Source organism: Saimiri boliviensis, chromosome 12, assembly GCF_048565385.1.
Source record: "Saimiri boliviensis isolate mSaiBol1 chromosome 12, mSaiBol1.pri, whole genome shotgun sequence".
Taxonomy (NCBI): domain Eukaryota; kingdom Metazoa; phylum Chordata; class Mammalia; order Primates; family Cebidae; genus Saimiri; species Saimiri boliviensis.
The window spans coordinates 101641707-101665523 of NC_133460.1; the positions used below are offsets into that span (position 1 = coordinate 101641707).

General features: G+C 46.8%; 1 protein-coding gene across 1 annotated transcript in view; it reads left to right on the forward strand.

The window, feature by feature from the left end:
• SLC18A2 (solute carrier family 18 member A2) overlaps positions 1-23817 on the forward strand; it is a 39021-nt gene continuing 15204 nt past the window's right edge. The window contains exons 1-10 of the mRNA XM_003922162.4: positions 1-66; positions 479-614; positions 2709-3060; positions 12165-12223; positions 12794-12877; positions 13152-13244; positions 14019-14108; positions 14222-14265; positions 14338-14398; positions 16522-16617. Coding sequence (XP_003922211.1) covers positions 494-614; positions 2709-3060; positions 12165-12223; positions 12794-12877; positions 13152-13244; positions 14019-14108; positions 14222-14265; positions 14338-14398; positions 16522-16617 — 1000 coding nt within the window. The 5' untranslated portion in view covers positions 1-66; positions 479-493. The remainder of the gene's footprint in view (positions 67-478; positions 615-2708; positions 3061-12164; positions 12224-12793; positions 12878-13151; positions 13245-14018; positions 14109-14221; positions 14266-14337; positions 14399-16521; positions 16618-23817) is intronic.

The following is a 23817-nucleotide window of genomic DNA, read 5'->3' on the forward strand; positions in this document are numbered from 1 at the left end:
CCCACTGCGGTGTGGGCAGTGGCGTCGGTGTGCAGGACCCGGACAGGCATCGAAGGCGACACCGAGGTAACGCGGCCCCAGCTCCCTGCTCACACGGTGCGGTGACAGAAAGGAGCGGGGCGGAGGGAGCCAGAGAGGTCCCCAGAGCGCAGTGCGAGGAGCTGCGGGGACCCTGGGGCAACTGGGGCGCAGGGCGCAAGATGCAGTCGGGGAGGTGGCACAGCTGGGGGTGGCGGGGATCAGGGCAGCGTCCTGGGGTTCCCAGGTGGGTCCCCGACGGCGCTCGCAGGCGTTCTTTCCAGAGAGCGTGGGCACTCGTGGGGACGCGCTCGGGGCAGTTGAGCCGAGGCTGGGGCTCCCGGGGGTGTCCCCGGTTGCCGGTGCGCTCGGCTCCCTGACCTGCCCCTCCGCGGCCTGGGGGGTGGGAGAATGGGGGTTCCTAGCGGCCTGGGGTCCTCACCAAGCGCCACGCCTGCAGCCGAGCCCCGGAGCCATGGCCCTGAGCGAGCTGGCGCTGGTCCGCTGGCTGCAGGAGAGCCGCCGCTCGCGGAAGCTCATCCTGTTCATCGTGTTCCTGGCGCTGCTGCTGGACAACATGCTGCTCACCGTCGTGGGTACGTGCGGACCGGGCACCCCGCCCCAGTATCCCCGCCCCAGCGCCCCTTCCCCGGTGCTCCCCTTACCCCAGCGCGTCCCAGAGTTCCGCCAAAGCCTGGTAAAGTTAAGGAACTCACTTTTTGCAAAAAAAGACATCCCCTCCAGACTGCCGCCCCGGGTCTAGGAGGAGCCGCATTCGTGGCTTCGCTTTCCTGATGGTCGGTCAAAAATTGTGACATCCGATAAGAACCAGAACTTATGTTTCCCCCTGATAACTTCCCGCTTCCTCTTGCCTGCTTTCACTGCAATGAAAAAGATTTCTGTTCCAGAAGAGAAATTCCTCGAGTTCAAAATTACGTGTTAGAATAATCACTATGCTACTCGAAAAGGCAGGTTAATAATTTCGTGTAGTATCTAAAAGAGCAAGTCTAAAGACATTTAGATATATTGCATGAGTGAATGATTTGAAATGGAAATATTTCAGCACCCATTGCAAGAACTATTTGAACAATGTTGCTTTTATTCTTTTTCCTATAATGGAATTTTGGAAAATTAAATAATTGAAATCCAAGTCTCTTAATTAGGCCCATTAAAGAGAAATATTTGGCATGCCTTTCCTCAAAAAAATCTAGGTGTTAATGAATTTTAAAAAAATCATGATTCATTTAGACTGTAAGTGGTGGAAGCTGTGTCCTTCTCTCTGTTTGCAGATTTTCTTACAGCGGTTTTCAGAGCCTCTGATAGGTTTCTTCTCAAGGAGTTGCCAGAGCTGTGTAGCTCATCCCTTTTCGGTACCAAGAGCATTAGCTCTGCCTTGGCTGGAATGCTCCACTGGACACATGTGCTCACAGCTTCGATTATGTTTCACAATTTAACTTGTATTTTTTTGTTGTTGCTTTTTTGTTTGTTTTTTTGAAATAGAGTCTCTATTGCCCAGGTTGGAGTGCAGTGGTGCAATCTCAGCTCACTGCAATCTCCGCCTGCTGGGTTCAAGTGATTCTCCTGCCTCAGCCTCCTGAGTAGCTGGGTTACAGACCTGTGCCATCAAAGCTAGCTAATTTTTGTATTTTTAGTGGAGATGGAGTTTTGCCATCTGGTCTTGAACTCCTGATCTCAGGTGATCCAGCCGCCTTGACCTCCCAAAGTGCTGGGATCACAGGGGTGAGCCACCATGCCTGGCCTGTTTCATAGTTTTGCTTTTTCCCTATGAAAATCTTAGGAATTCTTAAATCTTACAAATTGTAGGAAAAATTGCAGAGTCCCACTCAACATAACGGAAGGATGAAGAGGGCCTGCTGCAGAATTTCCAAGTTATTACTTCCTGCAGGGTAATTTTTTTTCTACGACAAATCATGAAATGCAGTTTTCTGTTTCCTTTATTCATTCCATTTGAAAATCTTTTGAGCCTCTTTCTTAGAAGCAACGGTTGTCCCCAGGTCAGCACTGTCTTGATGTCAGACTAAATTTTGCTTTTCTGAAATATTCCTTGAAGGAACAATGTGGAAGAAACCCACAACTGACAGAATCTCTGGGACCAGTCAGTTCAGCACAGCTGCTGCCTTTGAGAGTAGACAGTTCTCGGGGCTGTTGGGGGCTTGGTTCTTTCTAGTGAGCTAAGCAAAGTGAACTTGCTCCAGTGTCGTTGTAGACATGTGGCACGGGGCTCCTGTTCCTGGGGTAGACCTGCCACCTCTCTGGATCTCTTCTGGTATTTGACACAACCATGGTTTTGTTGTTGTTGTTTGAGACAGAGTCTCATTCTGTTGCCCAGGCTGGAGTGCAGTGGTACAATCTCAGCTCACTGCAACCTCCACCTCCCAGGTTCAAGTAATCATCCTGTCTCAGCCTCCTGAATAGCTGGGATTACAGGCATGTGCCACCACACCCAGCTAATTTTTGTGCTTTCAGTAGAAACTGTGTCTCTCCATGTTGGCCAGGCTGGTCTCGAACTCCTGACCTCAGGCCATCTGCCCACCTCAGCCTCCCAAAGTGCTGGGATTATAGATGTGAGCCACCACACCCGGCCGACACAACCACAGTTTTTTGCTGGCTTTTTTCTTAGAGAGTGTTTCAGTGCGATCACCACCTTGCCATTCTGCTCTTATCCCCAGTCCCTATCATCCCAAGTTATCTGTACAGCATTAAGCATGAGAAGAATGCTACAGAAATCCAGACGGCCAGGCCAGTGCTCACAGCCTCCAACTCAGACAGCTTCCAGAGCATCTTCTCCTATTATGACAACTCTACCATGTTCACCGGGAACGCTACCAGAGACCTGCAGGAGGGGCAGCTGCCTCAGACCACCACGCAGCACATGGTGACCAACAGATCTGCTGTCCCTTCCGACTGTCCCAGCGAAGACAAAGACCTCCTGAATGAAAACGTGCAAGTCGGTCTGTTGTTTGCCTCGAAAGCCACTGTCCAGCTCGTCACCAACCCTTTCATAGGACTGCTGACCAACAGGTAGGGCAGATTGCTTTAGTCAAAGCGTTCGATATTTGTATCAGTCCTAGCTTACGTTCTCCCTGGAATTCTCCTTCTTATTCATTGGTAAGAGTCTGGACAATCCATGGTGGGTGGGCTGGGGAAAACCCAGTCTCTTTCCCCTATGTCTCTGTTCCCAGATAACCACGAGTTCCTATTTGTTCCACCTTTCTATTCTCCCTTCTGTTGCTCAACAAGTAACAAAATATTAAGGCAGATGGAATAAAGAGGACCTCTCCCACCAAGTGGAGGACTTTGCCCTGTCTAAATGCCAGGTTTCATACGTGCATTCTTCAGAATCGCCCCAGGCAGCAGGACCTCTGCCGCCGCTGTGGCTGTCATCTTATTTTATGCACCACGTGGCCTCCTCTTGTCTTCTATCTCAGGACATACACTTCCTTATAAGAGAGCCACGGTGTCTTCTTTTGGAGCTGGCATGCTAAAGACTCTCGTGATGCCAGCTAGGGAGTGTGGGAAAAGGTCGGAAGCTCTGAGCTGATGCCAAGGTCACGGGCTGTGTCCTTCCCTTCTGCTGGTTACACAGTCTTGTCGACCTCCATGAAAGAAAGAGAACTGCGGCTACTGTCTGGATAATCCAAGCTGCTCAAACTAGCTTCAGATGAATGAGGCTGTTGTAGATTTTTCTGAACCTACATTGTTTGGAATAACTGTTTACTTCTCCACTGTTGAAGTGTTTGTTCTTCTATAGCTGAGGTGGCCCAGTTCTGCCTGGTCCGTGGGTGCTCAAAGCCCAGGAGAAAAGCCTTGTAGCTGAGAGGAGGAGCCAGGCCCCCAACGTGTCAGCGCAAGGAGTGGGAGCTGGTAGTGAGTTGGTGGTGGGTGCCAAGTGCACAGTGTAGCTACCTAGGTCGAAATTATACATGTGAGGCATATTGTTAAACACCAGAAATGGTGGGGAGGGGCGTGCCCACAGTCCTACCTGCAGACCAGACCCAGAAGCAGGAACAAGACTGGGCTAGAGATGGAAAAGCGGTGGTGGCAGGGAGAGGGGTGAACTAAGGAGGCCGGGGAAGACCAGGGCTGGGCTAGGCTATCGGAGGCCCCAGATGCTGGGCTGAGAAGGATTGGGGTTCTGTTGTGGGGCAGCAGGAAGCCATCAGAGATTCTAGAGCCAAAGAGAATGAGTGAGTCAAGCACAATTTCAAGCAGGATAGGCGGGCAGGGAGCAGGGAGATCTTTGCATTTTCCCCACCTTTGGCATGGGGAGTGGGGAGCAAGACTGGCTACATAATTTGTAGGGCTCAGCAAAAAATGAAAATGTGGGCCCCACATTCAAATATTTATGAAGCACTTCAAGGTGGCAGCAGAGAATGAAATCAACCAAGCTTTGAGAGCAGAGTCCTGTGCGACTCTAGGGCTAGGGACGCTGAGAGGCGAGGAAGCCTTGGGTGGCGGCTGGGGCTCAGGGAGGGGACAGCAGATCTGGCCTTCCCCCAGCACAAGCTGCCCTTGGACACATGGAGCTTGAGTGGGACAGGAGCACATTCTCACATCTGCGGTTTGATTTTCTGGATGGAAGGATGCCATTGAATGGATTTTAACCATCTCAAGCCATGCCCAGCCCTCTAGTCTGTGCAGAGCAATATTCTAAGGCTGCTTACATAAAATATGCTAAGCAAATGAACCCAGCAAAAGGCTGATGGTGGACCCATTAAGAAGGTGACATTCAGTGGCTCCTCTGTTCTCAAGAGAAAAACCAAACAAACCTCTGTATTTGCAGGATTGTTTTCTTTCTTTTTTCAATACCGAGAATGCTTCTTAAAATGCATCTGGTATAATTACAGAAAATAGCACAGGATTTTGTATTCTGAGAAAGCAAACAGCTCAAATACTATATGTGAAAATTGAGGACATTATCGTAATAATGCCTTGCCAGTCACTTGGGTGGAACGTTACTAGCCGTACAGTGTAATACTTAGAAATTCAGCTGAAATGATGTGAGTACTCCAATCTTCCAAACACAAATGGCAAATGAAAAGCTTTTTTAAAAAAATGCCATTCTTACTGTTAATGCTTTGCTGATGCCATGGGGAAGAAGCTTGTTTAAAACCAGTGAGCCCTTTTTCCTCTTAAATACTCCAAAGGCTTTGAGGTTGTAGCCACACCAGGCTCATGTTTGGGGCTTCAAAAAATTATCTTCCATTTTGTGACTTGTGAACTTTAGTCTATTCTCCTGGTGAGTAATCTACTTTGGAAATTATCTAGAGTAAAAATGTAATCCCCAACTGTTTTGCCCAGCTACCTAGCAAATTTAAAAATTATTTTCCAATGCTGGCCGGTAATATGGAAGGGCAAACAATTTTTTTTTTCTTGTTTTTTTTTTTTTTTTTTTTTTTTTGAGACAGAGTCTTGCTCTGTCACCCAGGCTAGAGTGCAAATCTTGGCTCACTGCAACCTCCACCTCCCGGATTCAAGCAATTCTCATGTCTCAGCCTCCTGAGTAGCTGGAATTACAGGCATGCACCTCTATGCCTAGCTAATTTTTGTATTTTTTGGTAGAGATGAGGTTTCATCATGTTGGCCAGGCTGGTGTTGAACTCCTGACCTCAGGTGATTTGGCCACCTTGGCCTCCCAAAGTTCTGGGATTACAGGAGTGAGCCACCGTGTCCAGCGAGCAAACAAATTTTCATATTGTGGTCCTGATTTGTGATTTGTCTCATAATTTCCAACACTGATAGACATGAATTTGGGGACTGGGCAGCTCTTCTGGGCACTCCAGGATTCTGCTTCCCACCACAGTTTGGATGAAAGCAGAGAACGGACAAATGCGTTCCATTTGCCTTTAAGAGTCTTCAAAGGGTTAACTTGTGAGCCATTGCAGTCTTTTGATGTAAATTCTGCCAATCACATCCTCCATGAGCAAGATGTGTGACTCACATCTTCAGTGTTGTAAACAAATGTGTTTGAAGTCTTTTTAAAATTGGTTAATATGTTTCTGATTAAAGAATAGTTAAAAATATGGAGCATCAGAGCTTGCAGAGACTTTTCTCGAAAGCTTTTGGGCCAGTCCTCGCATTATATAGGCAAAGGAGTTTGCAGTTCAGGAGGAGAAAGCATTTACAACAACAGTGGCAGGACTGTAGCCACATGTCCCGACTGTCCTGTTTCAAGCTCTGTTCTTCCCCCGCTTCCTGTTCTTCCCACCTGCTTACAATTATACAGCCTGCACTTTTAGCTACTAGAAATAAAGAATGCAGCTCAAAATCTGTCTTCCTTGCGCTGACTTGGGCTCTTCCTGGTTGTACCAGGCAGAACTGCTGAAGACCCAGTGAGTTGCTGATTGCTGTTTTTAATCGATGAGCAGAGAGTTTCGATCAGCCTGATTCCTGTGGACATGAACCCTCCCTGGTCCCAGAAATACTCAGTCTCTTTCCAATCCCTGTCGTGAACTGGTCCAGCTTCATGCATCTGTAAAGATGTGTGGGGAAAGCTGCCTGTAGCCAGAGCCATTCTTTTCCAAAGCTGCTTGTTTTAACTGAAGTGGGACCCATGCTGAATCGAGACATTCTATAGCGTACCACACCATACCTGAACTCCTGTATTCACAGTCATGATGGTGCCATGTGAGTGGCTTTTGTGGGGAGAAGATACAAAAAGTAGGCCACCTGTCTGTTTATTTATTGAGACAGGGTCTCACTTTGTTGCCCAGGCTGGAGTGCAGTGGTGCAATCTGTGCTCACTGCAACCTCTACCTCCCAGGTTCAAACAGTTCTCCTGCCTTAGCCTCCCAAGTAGCTAAGACTACAGGCAAACACCACCACTCCCGGCTAATTTTTTTTTTTTTTTTTTTTTTTTTGTATTTTAGTAGAGATGAGGTTTCACCATTTGGCCAGGCTAATCTTGAACTCCTGACCTCAAGTGATCCTCCCGCCTCAGCCTCCCAAAGTGTTGGGATTACAGGTGTGAGCCACCACGCCCAGCCCTGTTGTTTTTAAATATTCCGTAAGTTTTCACAGCAAACCCTGAAAATGCAAAGTAACAATTTTTGGGTTCATTTAGCTGCTAATAGGATGCATGTTTTTTAGGTTTTATTTATTATTCAGATACTATATTTCTATTGAAAATGTATGACCAGATAGGTGACAAAAGATCTTTGATTTGGGTGTGTGTAGTGATCGCCTGTCCAATAGCACACTTTCCAACAAAGCCTGAAGATGATGGGTTGGCCTGATTTCCAATTTCCACATGGGAGCCTCTTGCCTCTTCTTTGATAGTTCTGGCTGAACTATTCATTTCATGATTGCAGTTGTGTGCAGGTGGGAGCAGAAATTATACTAGTGATGCTTTGTCATCATTTGGTCTAGGAATCAAATTTTAGATAAATACGTACATAAGAGGAATGTTCCAGGCAAATGAACAAGGGGACAACACCTTTACATTTCTCTCTTCCCTCAACCAGGCAAAGATGTGGCATTGTGGTCTTGCTTTGCATAAGGTTTAAATAATAGTTGCATCTTCAGAACCAAAAGATACTCCACATGACTGGCTTGAGAAAGAGTTAACTTCATTGCTGGGGACCGTTTCCCTCAGCTTCCTCCTTAGCTTGTCATTGTCTCGGTGATCTGCTTTTTATCAAGCCAGCGTCGGTGGCTTAATTTATTTCCATAGTTACTTCGTATATTTGAAAGCAGTTCTTTTTCCTCGGAAATCTTAGCTAACATCTGAACGACACAGAGGATGCCACAGCGCCTGAAATTTCTATGAAGTCTACTGTGGCTTTATTTTATCTTATTTTTTATTTTTATTTTTATTTTTTTGCTAGCTTCATTCAGCCAGTGGGTCTGAAGTGGGCTTTGTGGGAATAAGCAGTGACCTTTTCAGTTTCTCCATGGACAGGGAAACCAGCTGTTCTGAGAAGGATCTCCTATCCTGGATGTGGTTAGGATGGGAGGGAGGGTTTAGCGAGTCTTCACTTCTGAAATTAGAAGAAACTGGCCGTGGAATTAGAGCATTCCTAAGGGAAGCAAAGGCTCCGTTGAGCTGTGTGTCAGAGAACAGGGCCCACATCCAGGAAAGGGAGAAGTCCGTGCCCCCTGAACTCCCTGATAGCTGAAAAAGACAAGCAGGACCTAAAAATTTTGACAGGTGAAATCTAAGGATTTTGTTTTATTTACTAAATGATTGACAAACTTCCTGCTGTATCCAGGCAAATTTAAAACATCATTCCGTTTGCTGACATTCACTTCACACCTTTTAGGAGTGTGTAGGGATGACCGCAGGGGAGCCGTTACTTCTCCTCTCATCTGGTGATAGTTTCACCCTTCAGGGCTCTGTAGTCTGTGTCCTTTTTGTCATTTACTGTGGTAGAGGCAACTGTGGTCTTAGCAATCCTGAGAATAGAGCTTGCATTAGTCTCTATGGCAAGGATAAGCTAATTATTAATGCTAGAGAAGTATTGTCCTCATTGACCATTTAGGGACAGACATGGTTTCTCCACTGACTATCTAAGTATCTATAATTAACATAACTTTTATTGTTTTACGTGTTTTTCTAGGCATTGAATATGTGACTTTTAGTCTTACTCAAATTGGATTAACTGCTTTGTGATGCTCTGTAGAGGATGACCGTGGGCTAAGATGACTCATAAGGATGATAATGGGACATTTGGCTGAAGGTTTGCAGAACTGGATCTAGCTCTGCTTAGCAGTGCTTTAATTGAGATGGCACTGAATTGAGATGAGAGGGCCAACTCAGACACAGATTGTGACTAATGTCGGTTGAGTTTCTGTCTGTTTAGGAGATACTGTGTGGAAGGAGAAAGGGTGTGGTCCTTCTGCCCACCACTCAATGACTAGAGGCACTGGAAGACCCTCCTTCTATGGCAGGCACTCGAGGGACCAGAGAGTTTGAGGGTGGAGACCCAGGAGCTTCCCAGGGTGTCTTTACCTTGAGGCTGAGCTCTGGGGAAGAATGATGCCCAGCGCTTACCACCAGGCAGCCCCTGCAGTAGCTTGGCTTCTATTGAAAGTTCAGGCGTAGGCGTGTCCAGTGCCTAGAAGGCGGCAACATGAGCCTGGTTGTATCCGAAGCCATCGGCTTGCTCTGCAGCCATGGGGTAAGCCACTCTGTCTCTGAACCTCAGCTTTCTCATCTAAGGTGAAGATGTGGACTGGCTAGCCTTTGAGTTTCCTTCTGGCTTTGCTATTCCTTTACTACATACATGCATTGTTAAAATTCCAAAGAAAATTAAAATGAAAAACAGTAGCTGCAGTGCCACTAAAGAAAACACAGCACCTCAGATGGTGAAAAGAACCCTCTGTGGGCACAAACCCTGGGGTTTTCAGTGAAGCTGCATACCTTCCATCCCACATGCTCCTGTGACCGGTGTCCCCACTCTGGTGTACATCAGGAGGGCCTAGCACATGTTGACAAACTCAAGGTATGCCTGTAGCCTTGAATTTGGGGCAAGTAATTCACCACCCTGAGCCTTGGTGTTGACCATCTGAAAAATGGATATAACCAGCTACCCTCCCTTGGAACCTCAGGCCACCCAGCATGCTGATTCCCTGTTCACAGTCATGGGAATGTCTGAGTCTTCAGGTAGGGAGGAACTTCAGTGGCTTCCAGCACCCCCCACACCCCCCGCCACTGTGCCCAGATGGGTTACCTCGATTACTGGCCAGACTGTACAGTGGGCACAGTATAGCTGATGGTCTGGGGGCCACAAACGGGTTGTCACATTTTATTGAGTTTTGTCCTGAAACCACCAGTGCTTCTGCCTGCAGTCTGGGAAGGGGCCACAGATGTCTTATTTGGCTTCAGGGATGTCCCTGCGACCTGAAGGCTTCCATTTTAGAGCCTGATAAATAGCCAAAATGAACTGGTGACAGAAGCGTGAAGCCCATAATTCCAACAGTTTTGATGTGTATTGATACTTCAACTACTACATTTTCCAAATATATGCTGAATGGAGAGAGAAGCCTGTGTTTATTCCAGGACAGCGAGGAAGATTGGCATATGCCCGTTCTTTCATGGGACAAATTGTAGTTGCTGAAAATAAACTGCCTGGGAGTTCTCTCTGAGCCTCCCGGACATTTCCTGATCCAGTGTCCTGCAGTGCTGTGTGAGCCCCTGGTGTTGGGTTTCTCTTATTCACATGAATAAGGGGCACAGAGCACTGGGCAGGCTGAGACAGGAGAAGCTACCACCTGATGGCCATCTGAACTGCAGGTCAGAATCCTGGTATCTTCCTTGGTTTACCCATTTGCTTGGAGCCCCACTTTGTGAATTACAAGCTCACTTCAGTTCACAATAAGGGGAAGCTGTGCATGGTTTGTGGGAGGGGACTGAGTGCCTGGGAATCTGTCATGCTTGTGAATTACTCTTTCTATTTTTGGTATTTGGTTTCTGGATTCAGGTGAAGCAGTTAAAAAATATATATGAGTATGGTCAAGAGAACTTTGGGAAAGATTCTATTTAAAGATTCATATACTGTTTGGGTATGGGAGGAGGTGGTAAAGTTTACAAGGAAAAGTCCTAGGCTGGAGGGAATGGCCCAAGCGAAATTCATCTGATGACATCTGACAAGTAATGAATAGCTATCATGCCCCAGTTTCCTCATATGTAACATAAGAAGGTGAAATAGAGCCCTTATCAAATCATGAGCTGGTGGGTGTAAATGCTGGGAGAACTGAGTGTAAACTTTAAATGAAAATGCTATGATTATGATTTTTTTTTTTTTTGAGAATGTCACCCAGGCTAGAGTGCAGTGGCTCAATCTCAGCTCACTGCTACTTCTGCCTCCCAGGTTCAAGCAATTCTTGTGCCTCAGCTTCCCAGGTAGTTAGGATTATAGGTGTACATCAGCCCACCCAGCTCATTTTTTTTTGGTATTTGTTTCTTTTCAGTAGAGACAGGGTTTTGCCATGTTGCCCAGGCTAGTCCCGAACGCCTGCGCTCAGGTGATCTGGCCTCCCAAAGTGCTAGGGTTACAGGCATGAGCCATTATGCCTGGCTGATTACAATTTTTTGATTAAATCCTGGAAGAGAGGAACCCTTCCAGGTTGTTCCTGGAGTTTGGCCCTTCGCCTTCCTGGATTCATTTGATTCCCCTCTGGGTTCCTGAGGGTCCAGAGCTAGAGAAAGAAGAGACTTAAAGATGGTTCAGGCTCTTCTGGGTTGGAACAAACCTGCAATTGGGAAAGAGCTCAGCCAGTGTTGGCCCCTCTTAAGGCAGAGGGGCTGGGAAGCTGCCTGTATCCTCACACCCCACCCACAGAGCCAGGACCCAGCTGTCTGCTTGATCCAGCAGAAACGGAGAATAAAGAAGGAAGAGAATGAAGGGGGAGATGACATTTCTTAGGCACTTTCTATGCTGTAGGCACTCTGGTTAACACTTACACATCCACATCTCTTCCCTTACTCCAGTCCTGGAAGGTGGGTGGTGGTCCCTCCATAGGGCTGAGAGGAGACCTCCCTGGATTAAGTGGCAGGGCCAAGTGTCCAGCCAGACATGGCGTAGGGGAATGCCAGGGTCTTTTCCCCAGCCCTGGTGACCTGGCGCCAGAGCCCTAGGTGAGCAGTGGTCTCATGGAGCGATTTGGATTTTGAGATTTTGCACAGAAAATGAGACTTTGTCTTTCTAGGTTGGCCTCATGGGATCAGCAGGAAGGCAGATCTTAATATCTTGCTTCCTAATGCCTCTTAGACATAGTGCAGTCTGCCAGTTGAATCACCTGATGGTCTTTTACCCGAATCATTTGATTGCAGTGGCTCCTTTGGGAGAGCTCTAGCAAAGACTATAATTAAAGGAATCATTTTTAAAAAAGGATGGAAACGGGGGCTGTGTATTTTAGATGTGTTCTGGGTTACTTGCCAATATTGTGCTAACATTTATTCCAGATAAATTTCTGTTCACAGTGGCAGTCCTTAAATGTATTCACGTTCCAAGACAGTCAAACACAAAAAGGTCACATAGGAAGCACCGAGTATATGAATTCTCAGAAAAGTCCACCAAATGCTTATCTGTCTGATCCCAAAGGGTAGCCAGGAGAAAATCAACATAAAGCCTTAAAAAAATAGCCTGCAGTCACCAGATTTGTCTCATGTTTGTGTTTTGCAGAATTGGCTATCCAATTCCCATATTTGCGGGATTCTGCATCATGTTTGTCTCAACAATTAGTAAGTATCTGATGCCTGCCTTCTCAGTGTGGGTCTCATCAGGGTAGGCATGAATGCCCATGAGTTGGGAATTAAGAATACAACCTGGGTGCCAGGCACAATGGCTCACGCCTGTAATCCTAGCAACTTGGGAGGTCAAAGTGGGCAGATCACTTGAGATCAGGAGTTTGAGATTAGTCCACCAACATGGTGAAACTCCGTCTCTATTAAAAATACAAAAATTAGCCAGGTGTGGTGGCAGGCACCTGTAGGCCCAGCTACTGGGGTGGCAGAGGCATGAGAATCACTTGAACCCGAAGACAGAGGTTGCAGTGAGCCGAGATCACACCACTGCACTCCAGCCTAGACGACAGAGCAAGACTCTGTCTCACAAAAAAAGAATCCAACCTGGGAGGTTTGTGTATTGGCAACAATTGCAGACAGGAATTGATAGAGGTTTTCACAATAAAAGTACAAGGTGACTGACACAGAAATTCTGTCAGGTTGAGGGAGGGCTTCCGAAATGTCCCTGTTTGGGATGGTTGCTTCCCAGCAGCGCTGATGCGCGGTCTTGGACCCCTCTCTCTGCAGTGTTCGCCTTCTCCAGCAGCTATGCTCTCCTGCTGGTCGCCAGGTCGCTGCAGGGGATCGGCTCATCCTGCTCCTCTGTGGCCGGTAGGTGTGAAATGCCTGAGAGAGTTCGTCAAGGGGCCCCTTGCAGAGTGAGCTGGACTCATTCAGGGAATCCGGGTATTGGTGGTGGTTGGGGTGCTGGGGATTCCTGGAGAAGGTGCCCACTTTTCTTGTGGGTTCTGCTTGGACTTACATTTTAGTTAACTTAACAGGTTTGGGACAATCACAAGTCTGGCTGGAGAGGGAAGGCGAGTCATGCATTATTCTTTTGCTGTTCCCCGAAGCTGGCCTGTTGATTATTTCTTTCCCTGTGCAGGGATGGGCATGCTTGCCAGTGTCTACACAGATGATGAAGAGAGAGGCAACGTCATGGGAATCGCCTTGGGAGGCCTGGCCATGGGGGTCTTAGGTGGGTAAGGCCTCTGTGTAGGTGAACTGGCAGGAGAGAACTGCCTGGTGCTGGACAGCGACAATCCTCACCCAGTGATCCTGGCGAAGTTTGCACTGATTGAGAAATCCCCTTTCTATTTCCTCCTTTCCTGCTTTCATGGAGACTGAAAAATGGTAGGAAGAGCTCTGAGCTGGGGGTGGAGGGAATCAGGACCTCCGCTGCCTCTGCTCCAAACCTCCCTGGGCCCAGGTGGAAAACCAAAGGTTGAACAGGATGGTCTGCCCGACCCTTTCCTTGGGAACATTCAGTGAGCTGTGATGGGGGAAACTTGCCTTCTGTGTCTGCCTCCCTCACCTGCCCTAGTTGACTTCCCAGACCATGGGACAAACATCTTCCCTGAGAGGGATTCAGACCCTTTCCCTTCCTCTCTTGCATTCCCGGCCTGCTTCCATGAGCCTGCAGCCTTGCCCGTGCTGGTGTACAAGGAGCGAAGTCCCCGTTTACACATTTTCCTGTGCCGCAGAAGCTTCACAGCCCCGGGTCTGGATCTTGTTTCTCTTGGGCCTTTGCTTTCAGGGTGACCTTTGTAGACTCTTGCCCATTTCTTAGGTGAAAAGCCACTTGGGAGAAGTTGCCAAGGCAACCGAAGTCTTAGCTGAATAGAACAAGAGGGCAGCCACCCCAAATCTTTATTGGAACAAAGTAGAGAGAGAAACACAAGAGTCAAATGGACGGTTCTAGTAAGGGGAGCATGTGTCCCAGGGGTGGCACCCCCTCTTTCTCTCCCTGCAGTGGGCCCCCCCTTCGGGAGTGTGCTCTACGAGTTTGTGGGGAAGACTGCTCCGTTCCTGGTGCTGGCTGCCTTGGTGCTCTTGGATGGAGGTGAGTGAGTCCACGTGGGCGCCTTGCCGTGACCTTGGCATGCGTGCCGGTACGTGCTTGGGCCACACCTGCTTTCTGAAGCAGGGCTTGCTTTTTTTATTTTTATTTTTTAGCTATTCAACTCTTTGTGCTCCAGCCGTCCCGGGTGCAGCCAGAGGTAAGCAGCCGGGAATGAGGGCCCCAGGGGAGGGGGCATGGGGATGCTTCTGACCCATGTTTTTCTTGACAGAGTCAGAAGGGGACACCCCTAACCACGCTGCTGAAGGACCCGTACATCCTCATTGCTGCAGGTGGGGCTCCGGGGGTCTTCTCCGTCAGGCGAATGTGAGGTGATGGCCGCAGGCTGGAGGCAGGGGTGGATGGCCAGGGCTGATTGCATTTTCTAGCAGCAAAGAGGCTACAAGTCAAAGGAAATGGTTTTCTTCCACCCTTGCTTTCTGACACTCAGCCAAGGCCCCTTTTGTTTCTCATTTGGGGAAAATCGAGATGGCGCATGCTGGGCCGTGCAGAGCCGCCTGGGGCCCGGGGATGCCAGGCTGCAGAGGTTGCTTTGGAGCCAAGTTTGCTCACTGTTTGCATCCAAGGCCATCATTGTTTGGCCTTGAACTTTTCCGGATGGAGTCCTCGGCCTCGTGGCAAGGGTCTCAGGTGGGGCAGTCTGACTCATCTTGGCATGTATGAATAGAAAGTGACAGCAGAGCCCCACAGGGCTCCCTTCTTACAGAGAGCATCCCTGCTGAGCAGCAGGGAGGCCACTCAAATACCCCTTGGCTAAAAGGCATGATTTTGGGTTCTTGGCCTAGAGCGGTTAAAAGAAAGCGCTGGGGTTTTGTGGCTCTTGGGAAGGATAAAGGTCTGCATCTATCCAAGGGACTGTCCCCCAAGACTGTCCCAGTGGCAGAAGGTTGCCTGCCCTGCCAGGTCCTGGGCTGCCTAACCAGGCACCAGCCTTGTGTAGGTGCTGCTAGGCCTGAGTACTGAGGTAAACAGGCCCTTGGGGTCAGGCCAGGAGAAGGTCTGGCCGTGAGCTGGTGTGCTGGTCTCTGGGGCAGCCTGCGCTGTAGCATTGGATCCAGGTAGGGTTAGATGTGTCTAAGCAGAGAACCCTAACACAGGTAGGCTGGAGGGTGCCTGGGATAACTGGGCACCAGTAGTTAGGTTCAGCCTTTGTCAAGCCCCAGGCTGGTTTTGTTTAACCCTTCTGCTGCTGGATTTGGTTAGGTTAGCAGGTATGTAACCCTGGCCAAGACCCTGTCTATCATGCTTGTTGGCCAAAGAGATATGGAGCTGGCATGGTGACTTCTTCATGCAGTGGGAACTCTGCAAGATGTAGGGGGCATCCCAGAGCTGAGATGCCTCTGGAACCCTGGCATCTGAGGTGGGGACAAGGAGGTATTATGAGGGATGGAAGCTCTAGAAATATGACTCCCTGAGCCTTGGGCATGTCTGGACAGGGCTGTGCAGCCTGGGTCTCTCCTGTCTTGGGCTTCCCTGGAAACTCACTGTCTAGTCTCTGCTCACAGGAGACACAAAGATGCTACCCAGCTCTGCCAGACTGTCATCCACACTTCCAGGCAGCCTAGACTGCAGAAGGGAGTTGGGAGCCAAGTGGATGAGGGGAGTCCTGCCATCAGTATACTCTGCCTTTAAATGTCACATTGAATGAACAGATCTTTCTTCCTTATGCGTGCACTTTCATCACTGTTGCACAATATTCTTTGAATTTGTTGTAGCAAATTAGAGGTTCCAAGAGGCACAACACAGGACGTTCCCAGAATGATGAACAGTCCTGTGGGTCTTTTTCCAGATAGTTCTATGTTTGCAAAGGGTTCTGGTTAACAGAGTGATCGTGGATATTTGCATAGATGCCCGATATGCACAGCTGATTTTTAAAACATCCCCCCATGGCATGCCTGTACTGAATGCACCGTGATCCTGCTTGAATTTTCTGGCATTTCATGGTATCATTAGAAATGCCCGTGCTTATTGCACAGTAACACACAGATGCAAGATCCTTAAGTTGCCCTGAGACTATGTATGGTCCAGAAGTGGCCTGGCTGTTGTGTGGCCCCAAGCAAGCTACTTCATTAATAAATTGGGCTTCCTTTCTTCATTGATAAAACCATCATTGGGTAGGTTAAAACAAAGGATCTAGGGCTGCCTCCAGTCCAAACTTTGTCTCTGGGATTCTAGTTGTTTAAAATAAGGACGACGATGACAATGATGATGATAATGATGATGATGATGATGATGATAAAGATAAACAGCCTTTGCTGTCCCCTTGATATGCTATTTATCCTTTACTTAATGGAAGTAAAAGTTCCAGTTACCTGAGCTGCAGGTGCATGGAGTCTAACTGTGCCCAGACATGACAGAGGAATCAGAAGCCACTAAGCCCTTTCCTCCCTTACAGGCTCCATCTGCTTTGCAAACATGGGCATCGCCATGCTGGAGCCAGCCTTGCCCATCTGGATGATGGAGACCATGTGTTCCCGAAAGTGGCAGCTGGGTAAGGACTAGGGTGGGCTCTTCTGATTCAAGAGTGTTTGTCCCCAGGGCATTCCTGCTGAGTTGCCCTTAAGGGGATGATTAAGTGATTGCTTCTGTTTAACTCTTAATGGGGCCATTGCTTAGGGCAGCCTTGGGGTCTGTTCTCTAGTTTATCCATCATCTTTGAGGGGTGCAGAACTCGGACACATCGGATCTGGGCAGAAATGAGAGGAAAAGTACAGTCAGCATCTTCCCCTGTTTCTGAACTGGACCAACTGGATAGCCATGAAATTTACGTGAAAGAGAATAACAAGAAAGTAATTGTTAAAACCATGAATTCTTAAAAAGAAGTAATACATGCTTATAAAAAATGAAAGTATATTGATTTAGGAAGTACAAAATTTTTAAATTTCATGCTCATCTTCCCCCCGCCGAGCCAACCCATCCCCTGTGATATTCATTGTTAATAGTTCTGTGTCTTTTTCTAGATGATTATGTATTTACCACCCTATTGTCTATATAAAATGCCTAAAAATCCAACCAAGTAGAATTTTGCCATTTAAATCTCTGTGTGACCTCTAGTTTTTCCTTCATGCAATTTTGTGGCCGTGTTTCCATGTCAGAACATGTAGATTTACTTTTTAAAATTAATTAAATTTTATTTTTTGTCAAAGTTACACATGTACATAATTGTAAGTCAAAGATAAAAGAATTATAAGGAAAATCAGCTGTCTTTTTCCCCATGCCTCCTGATATCCAAAACTTTTCAGATTCTATCATCTTCAACTCTTCTGGTTCTTTATTCTGCTAATACCCTTATGTTTCTAAATAATATGTGTATACCCCCTGCATTTTTTTTTTTTTTGAAACAGAGTCTCACTCTGTCACTCAGGCTAGAGTGCAGTGGCATGATCTTGGCTCACTGCAAACTCCGCCTCCTGGGTTCAAGTGATTCTCTTGCCTCAGCCTCCTGAGTAGCTGGGATTACAGGCATGTGTCACTACACCTGGCTAATTACACCCCCATTTTAAAAGTTTTCCAATTTCTGACATTGTCCACCAGCTTCCTCATACAGTAGATGGGGATTATTTAATACCGTTGTGGTGCCATATGAAAATATCAAACAACCAGCTCACACATTTTCTCACCTTCTGTCTTCCCCAAATAATTGCATTATAGCTTTTTGTTAGACTGGCATTCAGCACTGACATTATTGTGACTGTGTGAATATTGTTTGCAGCTGACTGAGCTATGTAGGGTACTGTGATTAATTTCCTTTCTTTTTGCAAATTTAATTTTCCTGGAGTTAGTCATTGCCTTGTCTTTTCATTTTCTTAAGGTTTTATGTAGGGTTTATGACTATATCTGCCAAAGTTTCTGGAAAAGATGAAAAGTCCTCCAATTGCAGGCAAGTGTTGGCAAACCCGACCTTTCTGTGTATTTGCTCCTTTGTGGACTTCCGTCCTGGGTCTGTGGTCTAGACTTTCTTTCCCCCTCATCTCAGCATCTTCTGTGTGTGTCTCCTGTTTCCCCTATTCCTTGCCCTTGACTGACTTTCTCACTATAATAGAGCACAGCCTCCCACGGCTTCCTGAGAGTGTGTGCGTGGCAGGTGAAGGTCTCTGAGGTCCTGCATATTTGCAAATATTTTACCCTCATCCTACACTAGGTTGACTTTGTCTGCGTGTGTAATTCTTGGTTGGAAATCATTTTCCTTCAGATTGTTGAGGCCACTGTTCACTTGTCTTCTAGCATCCAGGGTTGCTGTGGGGGAGGTCAGTGTTACTCTCAGTCCACCCCAAAGTAAGATCCTGAGGGACCTTTACTTTAGGTTTTTATAAAAGCCACGATGATGATTCGCAGTGGGGTCTGTTTTCCTCCACTGGGCTGAAAACCTGCTTCATCAGCACTTTCACTTGGGGAACCCCACGTTTCAATTCCAGGGAGACTCTTTGTATTATGACTTTAATGAAATCCTCCTGTTTTCTCTGCTCTTTTACTCCAGTTGGCTGAATGTTAGACCCTCTACTTTTATTCTTCTAATTTCTTGTCTTTCCGCTTTTCCATTGATGTATTATTCCTCTTCGTCTTTTAAATTGCCTATTGAGTTTTTAAAATTGGTGCTGTTGTCTCTTAAATTTAAACAGCCTTTTGTGTATACCCTGAGTGTTTTGGTTTTTTTTTTTTTTTTTTGGTGAGGTGGTTGTTATTGGAATAACACCCTTCCACCATTTTCCTAGGAAGACTTTCAGGTCTAGCTTCAGCCTCTTGCATTGCCCCTGGTTGCCATGCTGCCTGGGGTCCCTGAACCATTCTAGTTAATTCTCTAGAGAAACTGTCTCCTGCTAGGATGAAGGCTGGAGTGATGGGAGTCCCACTGCCCTTAACACAGCCTCTCAGCCTGCTTTCGTGTTGACAGCCTCTGCTCTCAGCCCCACTTTCACAGCACCCGAACCTTCATTTCCTTCCTGGCTGTGAAGCAGAATGGTTCTTGCCTCTTGCTGGCCTCACCATGTGCAGGTGGAAGGTTCCAACATTCTCTGTGGTGTCCTCTGCTTGCTTCTTCCTTGCACTGTCCTTTCTTTCCCATTCTGTCCTTAGGAAGGTGTGGGGACAGGAGGAAGGTGGGTTGTGTGTTTAGAATTTTCTTTTATTCCTTTACTAGCATTTAAATGGACGTTGAGGTGGGAGTGAAGAAAAACCTATAGATTCAATCTGCCCTGTTTTAACTGGAAGCCTGTTATTCTTTTTAATGGTGGCATATTGTTTTATTGTTTAAAACAGAACAACATACAACTATTGAAATCCTCAGCCAGTCCCTATTATTGGGCATTTGGGCTCATTCTGTTGCCAGAAGAGGGGTCTCGATCCAGATCCCAAGAGAAAGTTTCCAGAAATCATTCAGGAAGGAATTCAAGGCATGTCACAGGATACAGTAGAAGAAGCAAGTTTATTAGAAACGACTCTGTTAGAGCAGGGTGTCCTCAGAAAGCACACGGAGGAATGCCCCGTCTTTAAGTTTTTCTTATATAGGGGTGTTGTCTATGTAAAGATGAAGCTAAGCTGTGTCTATGTGCAGGTGAGCAGACAGCATGAAGGTTAATAACAGCACTGATTTACAGAAAACTCCCTTGACGTGTTATTGTGTGAGGACATCAAAGCATAACTGTAGTTATCTTGAAAGAAGATGTTGTGGGTATTGGGACACTGGACTTTCTACTGTTGTAGGAGAGTGTCCTTGTACATATCTTTAGGCTGTTTTCTTAACTCTAAATATCTCATGTCTATGGGTTGTGACTGGCAAGGAATGTGCTTTGCTAGTTTTAAGATGGAGCTGAGCTTAAAGTGGCGTAACTTCTGCTTACCTAACATTTCCAGTTGCTGTTAAAAACCATATGGCAGGCTGGGCGCGGTGGCTTATGTCTGTAATCCCAGCACTTTGGGAGGCCGAGGCAGGTGGATTTCTTGAGACCAGGAGTTCAAGACCAGCCTGGGCAACATAGTGAGACCCTCTCTCCACAAAAAAAAAAAAAAAAAAAAAAAAAAAACAACCCAGAAACAACAATAAAAAAATGCAACAACAACAGCAACAAGAAAATTAGCCAGCAGTAGTAGTGCACACCTGAAGACCTGGCTACTGAGGAGGTTGAGGTGGGAGTATTGCCTGAACCCAGAAGGTTGAGGCTGCAGTGAGCCATGTTCATGCCACTGCACTCCAGCCTGGGTGGCAGAGTGAGACCCTGTCTCAAAAAGAAGAAAGAAACTGTACTGTAGAGTATGCCTAACATGCATTCCTGTTCATGTTTGGAAATATATCTATAGGGTGCATTCCTAAAAGTTAGACAAGCCAGGTGTGGTTACTCACGCCTGTAATCCCAGCACTTTGGGGGGCTGACGCAGGTGGATCACCTGAGTCAGAATTTTGAGACCTGGCTGACCAACATGGTGAAACTCCATCTTTACTAAAAACACAAAAAAATTAGATGGGCCTTGGGAGGCAGGGCACCTGTAATCCAAGCTTCTTGAAGGGGGAGGCAGGAGAATCACTTGAACCCAGGAGGTGGAGGTTGTAGTGAGCTGAGATTGTACCATTGCATTCCAGCCTGGGAAATAAGAGCGAAATTTCATCTCAAAACAAACAAACAAACAAAAACAGCCATTTGACTATTTGGTAGTTCTTGCACTAAGATAGGTCATAGCAGTCTTTCAGTCTTTCTCTCTTGACTGAGACAGAAAAAGGGTCCCATTTTAATTTATTTTTATAAATTTTTTTTTTTTTTGAGACAGTGTCTTACTTTGTCACCTAGGCTGGAGTACAGTGGTGCTATCTTGGCTCACTGCAACCTCTGCCTCCTGGGTTTAAGCAATTCTCGTGGCCTCAGCCTCCCCAGTAGCTAGGACTATAGATGTGCCACCACATCCAGCTAACTTTTTTATTTTTAGTAGAGATGGGGTTTTGCCTCGTTGGCCATGCTGGTCTCGAACTTCTGACCTCAAGTGATCCACCTGCTTTGGCCTCTCAAATTGTTGCGATTACAGGTGTGAGCCACCACATCCAGCCACAAATTTTTTGTGAGTGAAATTGACCATGTTTACATATGTGTATTAGCCATGCGTATTTCTTTTACTGTGAATTTCTTATGAATATACTTTGCCCATTTTTCTACGAAGTTATTTGTCCTTTCTTATTGATTTTATGTGTTCTTTGTGTATTTAGATAATCTATTACCACATGTTTTACAGATATTGCCCTCATGTTGTTCTATGTCTTTTGACTTTATGGATTTTTCTTGAATTGATTTTTTTAAGCCACTCAAATATTTAAAATGCCACTAGTCAGGTTTAGCAGGCTTCCCTTTAATGTCATTGTCATATCAAGTCAAGCTCAGAAAGGCCTCATGCCAAGATTATTTTTTAAATCACCCATGTTTTTCCTTAATACATTTCTGATTTGCTTTTACATTAAATTCTGGACCTATATGGAATTTGTTTTGTCCCAAGGCATGTATGGGAACCTAGTGATTTTGTTCCCTCTATGGCCAGCCAGTTGTCCTAGGACCATTTCTTCAGTAGTGGATCTGATTCTTCCCATCCTTATCATTTTCTCACAGACCACAAGTTCTTGGCTCTCTGGATTCTCTCTTTCATCCCATTGATGCACCTGCCATTCCGGTTTAGTTACTGCAGCTTTAGAATGTGGTTGCATATCTGGAAAGCTGTCTCCCCTGACATGCCTTTTTCTTTAAGAGTTTATCAATGGTCCTTCCTAGATATTTATGTTCTTTTTATAGTTCTTTTAAGGTACATGTGGATAGCTTCAGATGGAGACTTTCAGCTCTGAAACAAGCCGGCATTCAATGTTCTCAACCCTTCTTAGGTGACCTTATTCTCTCACAGGCATGCGGCCCTGGGGAAGGGAGTGTCTTGCGAGAGGCTGCCCCCTGGCTTAGACTTTCCCTGTTCCACCTGCCTCCCTGCACTTGGCCTGGCCTGAGTACCAGTGTCTTTGGGTTCTGCATTGAGTTGCTGTGCTCCCTCATCAAACAATACCTAAAAAAGTCCCAAATGGTGGGTGGAGAGGGAGTGAGGATAGAGAGAAACTGCTATTGGGGTATGAGGTTTCTTTGTGGGATGGTGACCATGTTCTGTAATCAGATAGTAATGATGGTTGCACAACTCTGAATGTACTAAACACCGCTGAACTGTGCACTGTCAAAGGGTGAATTTTAAAACATGTGAATTGTGTCATAAGACAAAACCAAGCATGAATTAAGAAGAGATACTCAGTGAAGGAGGGAAAGATTCTTGGAACTAAACAGGAATGTTTCTTAGGCAGAAATGTAGCTCTGAACATCCTAGCAGTCAAGATGAAAGAGGAAGCCCAAAGACCTTCAGAGCTCCTAAAGAAGGCATACCGCTCAGCAGGAGGGGTGGATTTATATCTGACACCAAGGTAGTGAATAGCAGATAAGAAGACACCCTCCGGCCTTGTTGCTTATACCTGTGCTGACTCTGGAGAGGCTGTTTCCCAGCTTTTCTTCCCTCTGGTCCTTGAGGTAACGTGAATCTGTCTCTTGGTGTTTTCAGGAGGCGCCAGCTGTCCAGTTGAAGTGTGCACTGCTGAGTTGCGCTGCTGTGTTGACTTTGCATGCACTCTTGAGCTCTTGTTTATTTAGAGACAGGGTCTCATCCTATCACCCAGGCTGGAGTGCACTGGTGCAATCATAGCTCACTGTAGCCTCCACCTCCTGGGCTCAAGCCGTCCTTCTGCCTCAGCCTCCCAAAGTGTTGTGATTACAGGTTTGTGGGGTCTCCCGGCCACCTAACTGATTTCTTATCCTCTTTGAATGTGTCCTGGCCACATGCAGGACACTTAAGATGTTTTGCGCTCAACCTCTTCAGACAAAGCCTGGAGGGTTTCATTATAAAATCTTTAAAGTCAGCCAGAAGCCCTGGGCCATCAGGGGCAGACAGCAGAGCGCAAGCTGCCTGGATCTCATCAGATTGTTGTGTGGGGCTTATCACCTGCGCCAGACGTTCACTCAACCAGCTTGCTGCACGTTTCCACCACAGAGGTTCCTCCTTTCGTTTGCCCCAGAGATAGACATGTCTGTCTTCAAGAGAATCAGATTTCTCTATCTGCCTCCTGCGTCAGCACCAGCAAAAGGGGAAATGTCCCACCTTCCCTATGTCTCTGTAGCTTTCAGCCCATGGCTCCCTGAGCCTGGGGATGGGGTACTGTGAGTCACCCAGTGCTGAGGGTGGGCAGCTGCTCCTGCAGCTTAGCCTCTGGTGTTTAGGAATCTTCTGTGAGCTCCTTCCAGTCCAGGGTGAAAGGGAGGCCATCCTGCCTTTACAGTTCCCTTCACTGTTTCTGGAGAAAGACTCTGATATTTGAAGTCAGAGCAAAACAATCTTACTAGCTGCATGGGTGACGCAGGATTGCTCTTGCTGAAGACATTGATTTCGGCCACATTTTTTAGGGGAGCTAAATATGGCAGCCCAACCATCTTTCACATGGCTCCCTTGCCAGCCTGCCCCCACCCAGCCCCCAAATTCCTCATCTGCCACTTGAGGGGAAGCCCTGGCCTTGGGTAGGTGGAGAAAGAATAATTTCATGATGTTTTCTCTATACCTGAGTTCTAGGCCAGATGGCCTCTCCAGACACTTTGAGACTTAGGGACTGACAGTTTGGGGTGAAGCCTACAAACCCCAAAGG